The 13601-nt window shown below is 49.7% G+C and overlaps 1 protein-coding gene across 3 annotated transcripts in view; it reads left to right on the forward strand.

The window, feature by feature from the left end:
- The first annotated feature begins 743 nt into the window (after positions 1-743).
- The window catches only part of CLTC (clathrin heavy chain), a 29746-nt gene continuing 16888 nt past the window's right edge, over positions 744-13601 (forward strand). The window contains exons 1-7 of one of the 3 annotated variants that reach the window (XM_084492797.1): positions 744-1004; positions 7821-8028; positions 10189-10457; positions 10754-10915; positions 11631-11744; positions 12173-12346; positions 12830-13027. In XM_084492797.1, the coding sequence (XP_084348923.1) occupies positions 963-1004; positions 7821-8028; positions 10189-10457; positions 10754-10915; positions 11631-11744; positions 12173-12346; positions 12830-13027 (1167 nt within the window). In that variant the 5' untranslated portion in view covers positions 744-962. Of the gene's footprint in view, positions 1005-7206; positions 7261-7820; positions 8029-10188; positions 10458-10753; positions 10916-11630; positions 11745-12172; positions 12347-12829; positions 13028-13601 lie in introns of those variants that run through there. The other 2 variants (XM_084492799.1, XM_084492798.1) reach the window with 2 other exon arrangements.

Here is a 13601-nt window from a genome sequence, read left to right on the forward strand (position 1 = left end):
CCTCAGGGGCACTGTGGCAGTGTTATTCCTCACAGAGAGAGCAGCAGCTCTGTGGGGCCTCATTTTTGGGCTGGAACCTATTAAATGTACCTTGTAGAAGGGAGAGGGTGAGGGCTCAGCGCCTGAAGGACACCTGGCAGTCAGGGGCCTTGGGAGAAGCCAGGGGCTGTCCTTCACTGAACCCACAGCCTGAATTTTGATTTAAAAAGCCCCAAACCCGCAAATTAGTACTGCTTTCCCTCAGGGTAGATTTGTATCCCGTCACCTACACCCCCTCCGCACCCTCACGCTGGGTACCGAGCACCTCCCGTCCCCCCAGGATGCTTTTTTTATTGTTTATTTGTGCTTATTTTTCACTTGGAGCACTGAGGGGGGGGGGGGCGGCTGAGGCGTGAGGGGGCGGCGGGGCCCCGCCCGTCTCCATAGCAACCGCTCCCCCCCCCCCCCGCGGAGGGACACGGCGGCACCTCCCGGTGTCACCTTGCCCCCGGCACGTGACCCGCCGGGGCGGCAGGCGCGGACCGGAAGTGACGCAGCCGGCCCTCGGTCGCATGATGTGGCAAAAAAAAAAAAAAAAAAAAAAGCCGTGAGGGTGGTGGTGGGGGGGGGGGAGCGCTCAAATAGTCCCTTCCGGCGGCGGATCCTTCCGCCGCTCCCATTGGCCCGGCGGAGGACGCGTGACTCTAGCCGGGCAGGTATCCTTCCGCCAGGGCCGGCGCTGTTTAAGGCCGGTGCCGCCGGGCAGGTGAGGGCCGGCCCCTTCCTGCCGCCGCGGGATCCTTCCGCCGGCGGGGGCAGCTTCCGCCCGGCCGCGGCTCGCCGCTCGCGCTGCCCCGCTGCGCTCCGCCATTGCCAGGCTCCCCCCCACACCCCCACCACCACCGCCCTCAGCTGAGGAGCCGCCGCCGCAGCCGCTACCAAAACCCGGGCCGGCCTCGGAGCGCAGCCGCAGCCCCGCCGCCATGGCTCAGATCCTGCCCATCCGCTTCCAGGAGCACCTCCAGGTGGGCGAGGGGCCGCTCCCCCCCCCCTTCTTCCCCGCGGGGCCTGAGGCGGGGAGGGGAAGGCCCGGCCCGGCCTGGCCCGGCCGCTCCCTCACGGGCCGGCCCCGAAGGGCACCTTCCGTGTGGGGAGGGCGGGCTCGCGGCCCGCAGGGCCCTGAGGAGGCCTCGGGGCGGGCATCGAGCCCCGGGAGGGGGGGGTGAGGGGGGTCGCGGCCCGTCCTGTGAGGCGGGAGGGGGGCACCGGGGGTACCGCTGCCAGCCCCTGTGTGTGGGCGAGGCCCCCCTCTCCCCATCCTGCGGTGTCTGGGGCGGTTTTGTCGCCGTCGCCGCTCCTGGCGCCGCTTTCCGGAGAGGCGGAGCGCGGCGGCGGCGCTGCCGCAGGCTGGCCCCGCAGTACGGCTGGGGCTGTGCGGGCCGCGGGGCTCAGCCGGTGCCCGCCGGGTGCTGGGAGATGGCAGCCGAGCGAGCCTTCGGCTTCGTCAAGGCGGCTTTGGGCAGCTCCCGGGGACGGATCCCGAATTTGAATAACAAATCCTGGGTCTGGTTGGATTCGAGAGGTCGCCTCGGCGCACAGCCGTGGCTCTGGGTGAAGCCGGAGCACAGGGAGGGGGCTGGAAGCGGTGGCCCGGTTGTGCAATGCGGGGCCTCGCATCTGATGGGCGCAGGGAGAAGCGCTGCGGGCTGGGCTTCTCCTCCTGGCTTCCTGCACCTCTGGGGGTGCTCAGCTTGTCCTCGCTGCTGGGGAGGAATTTTAGTGGAGAACTCGTATAATAAAGGTTATGTTGATGTGTTTAGGTTGGGTCTTCTGATGTCCAGTTCCTGGCAACCCTCCCGTAGCCCCAGTGCCCTGGGATGTCAGCTCACGCGTGTGGTTTGTGGCTGGCTGGGGCAGGCACCAACGTAGTGATGGCTCACATGAGGGGCAGTGAATTCTTTCTAACCCAATTGGAAAGAGCTTTATTTCTAGGCACCTTGATAAAAGAACACTTGCAAAATACTCCTTTTGTTGTGTGAATTGCCATAGCCATAATGCCATGTTACACTAAAAAAAAAAAATGTTATTTGCTGGCAGCCACAGAGCCTAGAGCTGGGTGTTGGGAAGGTTCTGCTATTCGCAGGTGAAACTGAGCTGGGGGTAGCCCAGCTCCTAATAAAGCACTGTGAATCACATCTGCGATGCGTTATTAAAGATACAAACCCTGCGTGTGCCAGGTCTCCAGTGCCATGAGCACAATTACATAAGGAAACTCATCTGCTGCGCGCCAGGAGTGCTGATAGGTTTCGGGCCGAGTCATGGGATGTGCCTGCATGGACTGAAGGAGTTAGCTGCTCCTGTCCCATCTCACAAAGAGCATTGATTTAAGCAGTTTCTCCTACAACTGCCTCTGTGAGCTGCTCTGTATAAGACTTGCTGTCCTGCCTTCTGAGCCTGCGTGCACGTGGCTCTTGCCCATCATGCTCCGGTTTGGTGCAACTACAGAGCTTCCTCTTTCTGTTTCATTGAAAAAACTGGGAGGAACTTGCCTTTTGGGGGGTGCTGAAACATCTGACTTGCTGTTGGACTCGATTCTGAGAGCAGAAGTGTTGATTTTGCAGTGTTTTGGCTGTCCGGAATAGCTTTAGCATGTTTACATCAGTTCTCTGGAGTCCTGATGGATCGAATAATGCAATTTCTTGAGCTGTGCCTGCCCTCCATCATCGAGGGAAACTGCCACGGGGCCTTGCGCAACGCTTGCAAGTGTGTAGCTAATGTTTAATGGCACAGCAAGGTACCCCAGTGGGGCCTTACTCATAAACTGGCAGCTGGCGGATGTGAATGGGAAGGTTTTTGGAAGGCTATGGTTAGAAGATGCTCTTAATTAGTCTAGAAGACCATCATGCTACGGGCGGTGTTAATTGGCAGCAGTTTTCCGTGGATCCCCTGCAGGTCAGAGAATGGTCAGGTAACCGTACAAAGCTTCCTCCTGATCTTCAGCCCTGAAGATCTCGGCTGGCCAAGTGAGATGTGGCTTGGGGGCTTTCTCTAGGTGTAAGTGACCTTTCGTGGTATTTTTTTAAGTGTAAAATCCAGGTGTGTAGTCGGGTTTCAGGCTGTTTGTCAGGCTCGAGTGCCATTACATAGCTTTGGAATCTCAGGAGCTGCAGATACCCAGGGCGTTATCGGTGTGTTGTCTACTGTAGATGCCTGCCCTGTCACAGAACAGCAACGACACGTGGTGGAGAAACTTTTCCTTGAGAATTTCCAAGAAGAAACCTTGATTTCTTGCTATCACAACTTCCAGGCTCTTGCCATAAAGTTTTATAGTGGAGCTTTTTATTCGAAGTAGCCATGAGGAAGCAGGCTGTGTGGCGTGTTGAGCGACTGCAAATGTGGCTGCTCGGATCCCATGCTAGTGAGTCTGGGAGTTGATGCCTCTGAACTGGAGGGGTGAAATTAAAAACAAAATACAAACAACTGCTTGTTTAGGAGCACGGATGTTTCCTAAGAGTACAGCTTCCTGATGAGTGAGACAAGTTAGCAGGGAATGAGCTGAGCTTGCCACCTAGTTCAGCCACGCTATCCTGAAATACTGAAAAACTGAACTTGGGGCAGGCGTGCTGGTGTGGCTGAAGGCATTAATAAATACTCATCTGTAGCCCCTAAATCTCTGCTATGACAGCACTGCTTCGAAGTGTTGGTATTTCAAAAAGTCGGGGTGAAGGCAGCACTGCTGTGCCCTGCACTGTTTTGGGGGAGTTTCTCCCACCCAGCTTCATGGGTGTTATTTCCTAAAGCCCATGGGCTTGGGATGTTCTTGCAGAGGTGTAGGGCAGAGTCTGGAAGGAAGAATCCAGACAACCCAAAGAGTGTGTCAGCTAATTGGATGGGAGTAATTAGCTAAGTGCTTCATGAGCACGTCCCCTCGCAGCAGGTGCCGGTGATCGCAGCCGTGCCTGGATTTGGGCAGGTGGGGGCTCGGCTGTGGCCTGTAAGCAGCGTGGCGCCGGGACCGGATGAGTACCTCAGCCTGCTGGGGTGAGGCAGGGGATAGGAAGGATGTAGAAGGGTTCCTCAACATTACAGAGGTCTCTTATCTGCTGCAAGCATGACTTCCTAGCCGGCCGCATGCTGTGGCTCTTACCTTGCACTGATACACACCAAGTGCCTCAGAGCTTAACTCATGGTGGTTTCTGCATTATGGGACTGCAGTCAGCAGCTCTGAGGGGTCAGCCTGGGTATAAAATAAACCTGGGTATAAATCTGTGAGAAGTTAGCTGAGCATCACGGCTGGAACGAAACGAGCAGCACAAGTGCAGCCTGGTGCCTGCCTGGCCCTATCAGAGCTCAGGAAAACACGGCCTTGTGCTCGCAGTACCGTGACTGGCTGCGCAGCGAGGTGCTTTATTTAAACCAAACAAACCCCTCCATGCTCCTCAAAGGCTGGGAACGTGTCTGTTGGCTGGCACTTCCCAGCTGCAGGCAGATAAGGAGGCTCTGGGCAGGGGCTCAGCAGCTGCTCGTGGCTCCGAGAGCAGCGCTCACATCCTGTTGTGTGAGAGCCGAGGTGAAACGCAAGCTCAGCGCTTCTGTGCCCTTCCTCGTAGGCAAGGAGAAATTATTTGACAGCTAAGCAAAGTGTCAGAAAGAAAGCAAATGTTCCAGGAAGGGGTCGGCGCAGCGGCTCCTGTCAGCAGTTCTGCCCTTCAGGTTGGTGGCAGGCGTGTGTAGCGCGGCAGCTTCCCTGGGTGAGGTGCCAGGAACATCTGTGAGGAATGTGGCAGTGCAAACCTCCACACAAACACAGCCACCACGCTTCCATTCGCCACCTGACCTGCAGCTGGAGGAGCCCCTCGGGGCTGTGGCCTTGCAGCAGCCTGTTCTGCAGAGCGGCTCCTGGGCCGAATGTTTTCTGCTCTGCGTGCCTCGGGCCAGCAGCACCACTCAGCTCCAGCACACGTTGCTGTAAAGTAACTTGAGCTGTAAGTTGGTTGCCCAAGCACAGCCAGCAATTTCTGCTTTTGTATTTCCATGAAAGCCAAGGAAGCGATTGTCATAGCGTAAAGCAAGAGTGGTGGCTGGTTCCTTCTTCTTCCTATCTTTAAGGGAAAAAAAAAAACCCTGCTGTAGAACCCTGTGCCCTTCTAACTCCTGAGTCTGCACTACAGCTCGTACGTGGAGTAGTAGTGAAGTCTTCATAATAAAAGCCTCCAAAGAAACACGCCTGTCATGTTTCCTAATAATAATCTCAGTCTCTGTTTGCTTAGCTTCACAAATGCTTCTGCCTGAGCCACCTGAACTTTAGCCTGGTTGGGGAAGGGAGTGACTGATACTGCCGGCAAGTCCGGCCTCTGGAGAGCTCTGTGCATCGGGCTGAGCAGGGCCAGAAGTTACCACGAGGCAGGTGGCACTCCTGGCTGCTGAAGCTCTTGTGCAAGCCACTGCTGAGGTCATCCCGATGGGGGTAACCTGCCTGGCTCGGGGCTTGAAGCAAACTTGGTTCATGGGATCTGTTGAGGTTAAAAGATTAGATCTTAGCAGGAGGAACTTGGGTACTTAAAGACCTCGAAAAGGTCACAGCTCCATCAGAAAGCTGCTCCAGGCTTGCTTCAGAACTCCCCTGCCAACTGAATCTGTTACAAAGAACTGTCTAGCCTCAGAAAATATTATGAGGTTCGTGAAGGACCACATCCCCACTGCTAACCAGGGCTGGCTACCTCAGGTGTGACACCTAGCAGGTGGCACTTTGAGCACAGTTAAGATAAATCCATCCTGCAACATCCAAGCAACTCTGACCCAGTGGTCAAGTCTGGACCTCCCAAAGAGGTCTGCCAGCTGCCGGGACGTGCTTGGGTTTGTTCTGCTCATGTCCATTTGGGCAGAGTGCTGCGAGTTGGGCGGAGTCCTCAGCCCTCTGAGAGGGCCCTCCTCTAACGAGGAAGCTGTGCTTGCCGACTGAAATAGCGCTTGTGAAGCTTGCAGCTGAGTAGAAGGAAATGCCCTGTCCTAGGAGGTCTCTTCCAGACAAAGCTGGTAGGACTCCAAACCTCTTCCCCCAGGGATGGGACCAGTTGCAGTTGGCAGTGCTCAGCCTGGAGAACACCTGAGTGAAGGTGTGACGTGGAAATCTGAAACCTTGCAAGTGAATCCCTGCTGCTGGAGGACCTGTGCTCAGGTTCTGGGGCACTGGACCTCACCCCCCTCGATCTGAGCAGCAGAGCTCTGCCCCGTCCAGGAGGCAGGGCTCAATTTCCAGCATCAAGACAGTTCTCCCCTAGGAGAGCCAGCTAAAACACGGCTCCTTCACCTGGAAGTGGCTGGGTGTGAGGGGAGCTCTCTTGGGACTGAGCTCAGTGCGTGGAGCTGCAGGGGATGTAGGTGGCCATTTTTCCAAGACAGGATTCAACTGGGCAGTCACGGTAACTTGCTTAAATCTGTCCTGCTTCCCGTCTTACCATCTGGCAAGATAATTGTAACAAAGTGCTGCCCTTTAGGACAAGGGACTTGCATGCAGGGTGCCTGGAGAACCGAAGGCTGAACCATTTTCAAGAAATACTCATCTTCAGTGAACACAGGGCACTAAAACCACCTTGCTTTTGAGCCTGTACTTCAAGATGCACTGAGATCTGGCTGCCCTGATGCCCTGGCTGACAGAGCCTGTCGTTAGCAATGCCCCTTGTGAAGTTCTGCTAACCTGGCACAGGGAGGTGGTGCTTGCTCCCTGGGGCAAAGGGGAAGTGCAGTAACACCCCCTCTCTATCAGGAGCCGCTGGAACAGAGCAGCTGAGGCGTGGTCACCTCCAAGCCTTCGGAGCACAGCTGATAAGAGCTCGGTGTGGTGCTGCAGATTAGCACAGTGACGCTGAAATGGCTCAGAAGAGCTAGCAACCAGCCCCTCCGGGCAGCGGGACGGGGCCTGGAGCTCAGGGGGTCTCCTAAAAAGGCTGAGGTGTTAGGAGGAGGGCTGACTCCTCTAGTGGTAGAAAAGTGAGCCTGTGGTTCTAAGGGATGCCTGCCACAGGCTGGACATGTGTCTGTGATGTGAAGTAACCAATTTTATCCATTTTTAACAACAGAAGTACAGCTTTGTCTCAGTACTGCCATCCTGATCCATCAGTCTGCAAGCACAGTGCAGTGGCGTTGCCTGAGCTGTGTTTTGCTGCAAGCTGTGCTAGAAGTGCCATGTAAAGGTAGGCATGTAAAGCTTCACAGCAGCAGGCTGGCTCAGCAGGAAAGGAGATGCTTTGTAGATGCCCGGCGTACCAAGGAAGGCTGCAGGTGAGCCACTGCTGCTTTCAGCAGGCTCTGTTTCGTAGCTGTTAGCTCTGCAAGGCCTCGCGGCCAGAGAGGGCTGGGCTAACTGCGAGACAGGTAGCTTTTTTTAACTCTGCAAGGATAAAGATAAAGCTCAGGCCCCTCACGTGTGGCGCTAAGCTTGAAATAGTGATAGCTGCCGAGTTCAAGTGGAGTGACAGAGGGCTCTGGAAGCAAAGCTGATGCGAGTGGGTACTGAGGCTGTGACTAGCACTGCTAACAGGAGCAGGCAACTGCCATGTGCCTTAAACCATTTGAGAGGCTGGGCTCTTGAAAAAATAAGTTGTAACAGACCTTGGAGGTAAGGTACCAAGTGCCTGAACACTGCGGGGCTCCAAAAAGCCTGCTGGGCATAACTGAAGGTGGGCAAGGATCCTGGTGTCACGGCTCTTGTGGGTAACGTGCTTTTGGTTTGTGTTGTGGTGGAAGGATACAGGAGGCCTGGCTTCTCCTGCAGCTTCCCCCAAAGCTGTCGGTGGCTGTGTTGAGGTAATAATTTAATGCCAAACCTTCTTCTTTTCCAGCTCCAAAACCTGGGCATCAACCCAGCAAACATCGGGTTCAGCACTCTGACGATGGAGTCTGACAAATTCATCTGTATAAGAGAGAAGGTGGGAGAGCAGGCGCAAGTGGTGATCATCGACATGAACGACCCCAGCAACCCCATTCGGAGGCCGATTTCAGCCGACAGTGCTATCATGAACCCTGCCAGTAAAGTTATTGCATTAAAAGGTATGGAAAAGAAATGCGTGGAGTCACTGCAGAGCTTTCTGTAGTACTGGTTTGTGACTGACTTAAATCTGTCAGGCAACTTAGGTGGGAGGATCCCTTACCAATTTTCCACAGCTTAATGGGAGCTTAAGTTCAGTGATTTTTCGGTTACTCTGAAGGTAGCTGGGTAATAAGTTTCAGTTAAAGCTTGCCGCTGGTTTGCTTGTCATTTGGATGAGTTTTTTGCTGCCCAGTGAGAGTATTTATGGCTTCAGAGCACAGAGAGCTGGAAGGAAAGTTCAAGCTTTGGGCTACTTCTGGAGTCTCTAGCCTGGAATCCTCTTAGGGGAAGTGAGACCTGATCTCCTGAGTGTATAGGATCCATCAGCTGAACCTCTCTGTACAGAGTAGAAAACTAAGGCTGGGGAGGAGGGGAAATATTTGCAGAGGCTGTAGTCTTTGCCACGCTGCACAAGGCTGATGCACTGATTGGTGCATATTTATTGTATCAGCCCCTGATAGAGAAAGTAAAACTATCCGTGGAAGACTTGTGTAGTGCACGAAGCACAAGGTCAGCTCGCTCCTTATCTCTGCCAATACACAGAACAATCATTCCTTTGGAGGCTCCAGAAGTGTCAGCCTCTTCCTCCCAGGAAGCCTCAAATATTCTATTACTATAAATTAATATATTGCCAATGGAAATATTTAAATGTGTTCAATATTACCTAAGTTTGATTTTAATACTGTCCTACTGTTTTGTCACAACTTTAATGCTCTCTTGTGTGTGCAGATGGTGAGTTATCTCGACTGACTGTACCAGTTACTGTCCTGTTCTATGAAAAGAGAAAGCAGAATCGAATGACTCAGGTTTATGGTGGACGTGGCTGAACAGTGGTGTTAAATAACTGAAAGCCTAAATTCAGAGATTTTTTCATGCCCTCTCAAACAAGTGAATCCTTAAGATTTAGAAACTTAATCCATTCAAACTCAGGGCACTTTTAGACTATCGAGTTCTTGATATTAAGCTTTTTATAAACAGGACTGGCCCTTTAGACTCGCATCTAATTTTTGGCTGTTAATATCCCTGCTCTAGCATGTAGGATAGATGCTACCTGAATCTAATATCCCTTCACTCTAAGGCTTCAGCTGCACTAGACGTGGAAATAAATGGCTAGCCTGTAGCTTGAGTAACACTACTGGACACCCTTCTCCAAGCTCTGGAGAAACTTCTGGCTCTGCATCATATTTCAGTGGGCTGAAGTAATGGTGGCTTTCACCTGAACTAGTCCTTGCTGAGTGAAGGCACTTGTCCGTATGGCTTTGGCTTTATCAAGCTGAGATACAGCTAGCAACCTTAACAGAGACCCTGACCTGGACTTAGTTTTATGTCTTTAATGTTCCTTTTATGCTACAGTAGAGTGTGCTTAAGTAGCTACCTCCTAAAACTAGCAGAGCTCGGTCAGAACCCTCCTTGCCTATTCAACAGGAAGAAATGATATCTTATATACCACTGCGCTGTAAAAACTCTGGTAGAAGTGATTGCAGGTGGCTGTTCACGATGTATGTATTCAGCATTGTGTGTAATTGAAATAACTTGTCCTCTTACCTCTTAGAGCTTGTGTTGGTCACTAGAGTCCTTTCCTTGCACAGTGTGTGTTCGTTTGGTTTGCAGCCAGTAGCTCTGTGTATCCCGATGGTGCAACTTAATGGCTGTTGGTTAGTGAGTCTCAATTAGGAAAGGCTCTGCCAGCCTGACCTTCCTGTGTTATGCCCTGTTATACTTGAAACAGATGTGGACATCATTTTTAATGACACTGGCATAGCTTTCCTTGCAACTTTCAAGACACTTAGCTTTACTTTAACCTGGCTTTGATGTATGAAGTATCATACAACTTGTGTCGCTGAAGCTTTTGTTTCCTACCAAGCTGTTTTCCACATCTGTTTGGTCGGTCAGTAATGGCAAATTCAGACCAGAAAGCATACAATTACGTGGTAGTGAAATTAGGAATGTGGTCTGGTTAGAATTAGTAGCTGATCACTGAATGACATTGCCAATATATCATAGCATTTTCTAAAAACTTCACGAGTGTTTAGCATCATACTGCAGCTCTTCTGCTTTTAACCACTGCTTGAAATAACAGGTGAAAACTGCCACCTGGCTAACAATGTCATGCTTTTCAGCTGGGAAAACACTTCAAATATTCAACATTGAGATGAAGAGCAAGATGAAGGCTCATACAATGACAGATGATGTCACCTTCTGGAAGTGGATCTCTCTGAATACTGTTGCCCTTGTAACGGATAATGCAGTCTACCACTGGAGCATGGAGGGGGAGTCCCAGCCCGTGAAAATGTTTGATCGCCATTCGAGTCTTGCTGGCTGCCAGATCATCAACTACCGTACTGATGCCAAGCAGAAGTGGCTGCTGCTGACTGGCATATCTGCACAGGTACTTTACTCTGAAGGACTATTAAAATACTGTTTGGAACACAAGTGCTTCTCTTGATCGTAAAATCTTATGTGTAACTGAAAATCTTGCAGTACTGGTATAAACACATAAAAAGTTAATCTGCTGTGATATATTTGTAAGAGAAAGCATGGCATTAAGAAGAAATAGCTTCAGCCATTTCTTCTTAATAGCTATTAAGCTTCAGCTTAATATTACAACGTATTTGCGAACACTAACTTAGAGGACTTTGCTGACCATGTGCTTGCTACTTCTGACTCTTGTTCTGTCTTTTCTAGCAAAACCGTGTTGTGGGAGCAATGCAGCTCTATTCTGTAGATAGAAAAGTGTCACAACCGATTGAGGGGCACGCAGCCAGCTTTGCGCAGTTCAAGATGGAAGGAAATGCTGAAGAGTCCACTCTCTTCTGTTTTGCAGTAAGAGGGCAAGCTGGGGGTAAGGTAAGACTTGGTTTTAAACATGCTTTAATCTTTAATAACTCATCCTGGTCATCTGCCTCCAGGAAAACAAGTGGTTTAATGCACAAATTTGCCTCTAGGAAAAAGGTGTCAGTCTGGATGCTATTCCTCAGTGTACATGAAAACTGGGGCGTACACAGCTTCACAGCGGGGGCTACCTGAAGTAGAGAAGTCTGTTCCAGTCATGAAGTGAGGTGATGTGTCATGACTGGCAAGCTAATTAGCTGCTTGAAGGATGTGCCTTCACAAGCAAAGCTTAAGGGAAAAGCTGTTGTAATCTCTTTGCTGATCCCCAGTACCAAGCTTAACTTCCAAATTATTGGATGAAAAAATTAAATGCTAGTGTTACCAGGCTAGTTAGCAATAAATATAAATGTCAGAAATATATGAACTGTGTCAATATGTTAAGCAAGTCAAAAGAGTGCAGAAAAAGTGATCTAAAGGAATCGTTAAAGTTCTAAGTATCTAGAGATAACTAAAGATCACATTCCATAGATGAGGAAAACAACTGAGAATGAATACAGCATGTTACACCTTATGCCTGTGCAAATGTTCGGGAAGGCTGGCTTAGCTCCTCCGCTTGCATAATTTTGGGATTAAGGGTCAGCAGCAGAAGAACTGCTGTATCTTTATTGTTAAAGTCTATTGTTCTGTGAGTCATGTGGGAACTGACGGACTAATCTTACCTATTGCACAGTTGCATATCATTGAAGTTGGTACACCACCGACCGGGAATCAGCCGTTTCCAAAGAAAGCAGTGGATGTCTTCTTTCCTCCGGAAGCACAAAATGACTTTCCTGTTGCAATGCAGGTATGATAATTGCACATAAAAACAAATCTGTAGCTTCCCTCAGTGGATATGATTGTGAAGCAGGGCACTGGCAGTTAGTTGGCCAATATAAACCTGAGGTTTGGCACTAAACTAACTGGTGTGGTTTCTGCTCCTGCTTTAGTAGAGTTAAAGTATCTTGAATCTGCTTGTATTTTGAATCTACTTGGGGACAAGCAGATTCAAAGACAGCTTGTTCTTATATATGGAACAAATACTCATGTATATTTAACTGCTTTCCAAACTCTTAAAATTTGATTCTGCTATGAGAGTACTCAAGTATTCAGCTGGGGAAAAAAAAAAAAAAAAGCACTTCTAGTCCTCCTGAAATGGCACAGCTGTCCAATTCTAAAAATTACTTACTCGTTTTATCCAATACCAAATCTGATTAATCTATTCCTGTCTTGCAGATAAGTGACAAGCATGATGTGGTGTTTCTGATAACAAAGTATGGCTATATCCACTTGTATGACCTGGAAACTGGCACCTGTATCTACATGAACAGAATCAGTGGAGAGACCATATTTGTTACTGCCCAGCATGAAGCAACAGCCGGAATTATAGGAGTAAACAGAAAGGGACAAGTAAGAAAGCTTGGCTTGGAAACTACTTGCTTAGCCAATCCAGCTGGCCTTTAATGATAGGCTACAGTGTTCTTATTGATGTCTGAAAGTCTACATGAATGAACAAGGCAGAATATCAGAGTGAGGAGCATGATAGTATCAGATATCTGAACAGGAGTGCAGCTTGTCTGCATTTTTTACCTTTTTTTTTTTTTTTTTTTTTTTTTGTAATGACAGTCAGTGGATCTAAGCACCCTCTTCCTGTTGAGGATAGAACTAGAATGTATTTCTGTTTTGGGCGGATGTTACCCTCTCACAGAGCACCTGCTAATGAAGTCTTAAATATGCTAACTTGAAATTCCACATTCAGGACATCTCAAGTCTGCATGTTCTGAGCCATACATTTCAGTGTATGCTGTAGCTTTCCGTTTAGAGGTAAACTTAGCACTTGCCTCTCCTCTTATATTTGGACTAACTGAAAGTTTTCCTCAATCATTTATTCAGGTGCTGTCAGTATGTGTGGAAGAAGAGAATATTATTCCCTACATCACCAATGTGCTCCAGAATCCTGACCTGGCTTTACGAATGGCTGTCCGCAACAACCTGGCTGGAGCTGAGGAACTTTTTGCTAGAAAATTCAATGCACTGTTTGCACAAGGGAACTATTCAGAGGCAGCAAAAGTGGCAGCTAATGCTCCAAAGGTAAAGGACGAACAGTTTGAATAGTACTGAACTCTGCTGGCTTAAGCTTCATGCTTCAGGAAAGTTCTCTGAATTCATCCGAGTGGCAAGATCAGAGACCTGTCCTAATGTAGTACTTGTTAACATTCCCATGAAGATCCAGTATGCTGTGTGCTGAGAGTACTGGAATGTTCTAAATGCTGGAAGGTTCTAAAGCTTGTATGAAGTCTATAGAGGGGGGGAAGGAACTGAAAGAAGCAATGGCTATGTGACTTAATGCTTCTGGTATAAATTTTAATCCCTCCAATGACAGGAAAAGTCTCTTTGAAATGACAACCTCTAACTGAGGCTGCATCTGTAAACAGAATAAAATGGAGAGATGCTAAGATTGAAGATTCACTAAGGCTGGAGATTGTTTAGCATAGTAAATTCAGATGAGAGGAACTTGCTTGCAAGAACAAGAATGACTTAATTCTGTAGGACAGTCCTATGATGTTAAACTAGTTCCAGCAGCAATACAGATTTAATAGGCTACTATTGCACATCTTCTATTAAAACATCTCAAATGCAATGCTCAGTGGTACTGCTGACTGTT

This window comes from Aythya ferina (genome assembly GCF_964211825.1).
Source record: "Aythya ferina genome assembly, chromosome: 19".
NCBI classification, from domain to species: Eukaryota; Metazoa; Chordata; class Aves; order Anseriformes; family Anatidae; genus Aythya; species Aythya ferina.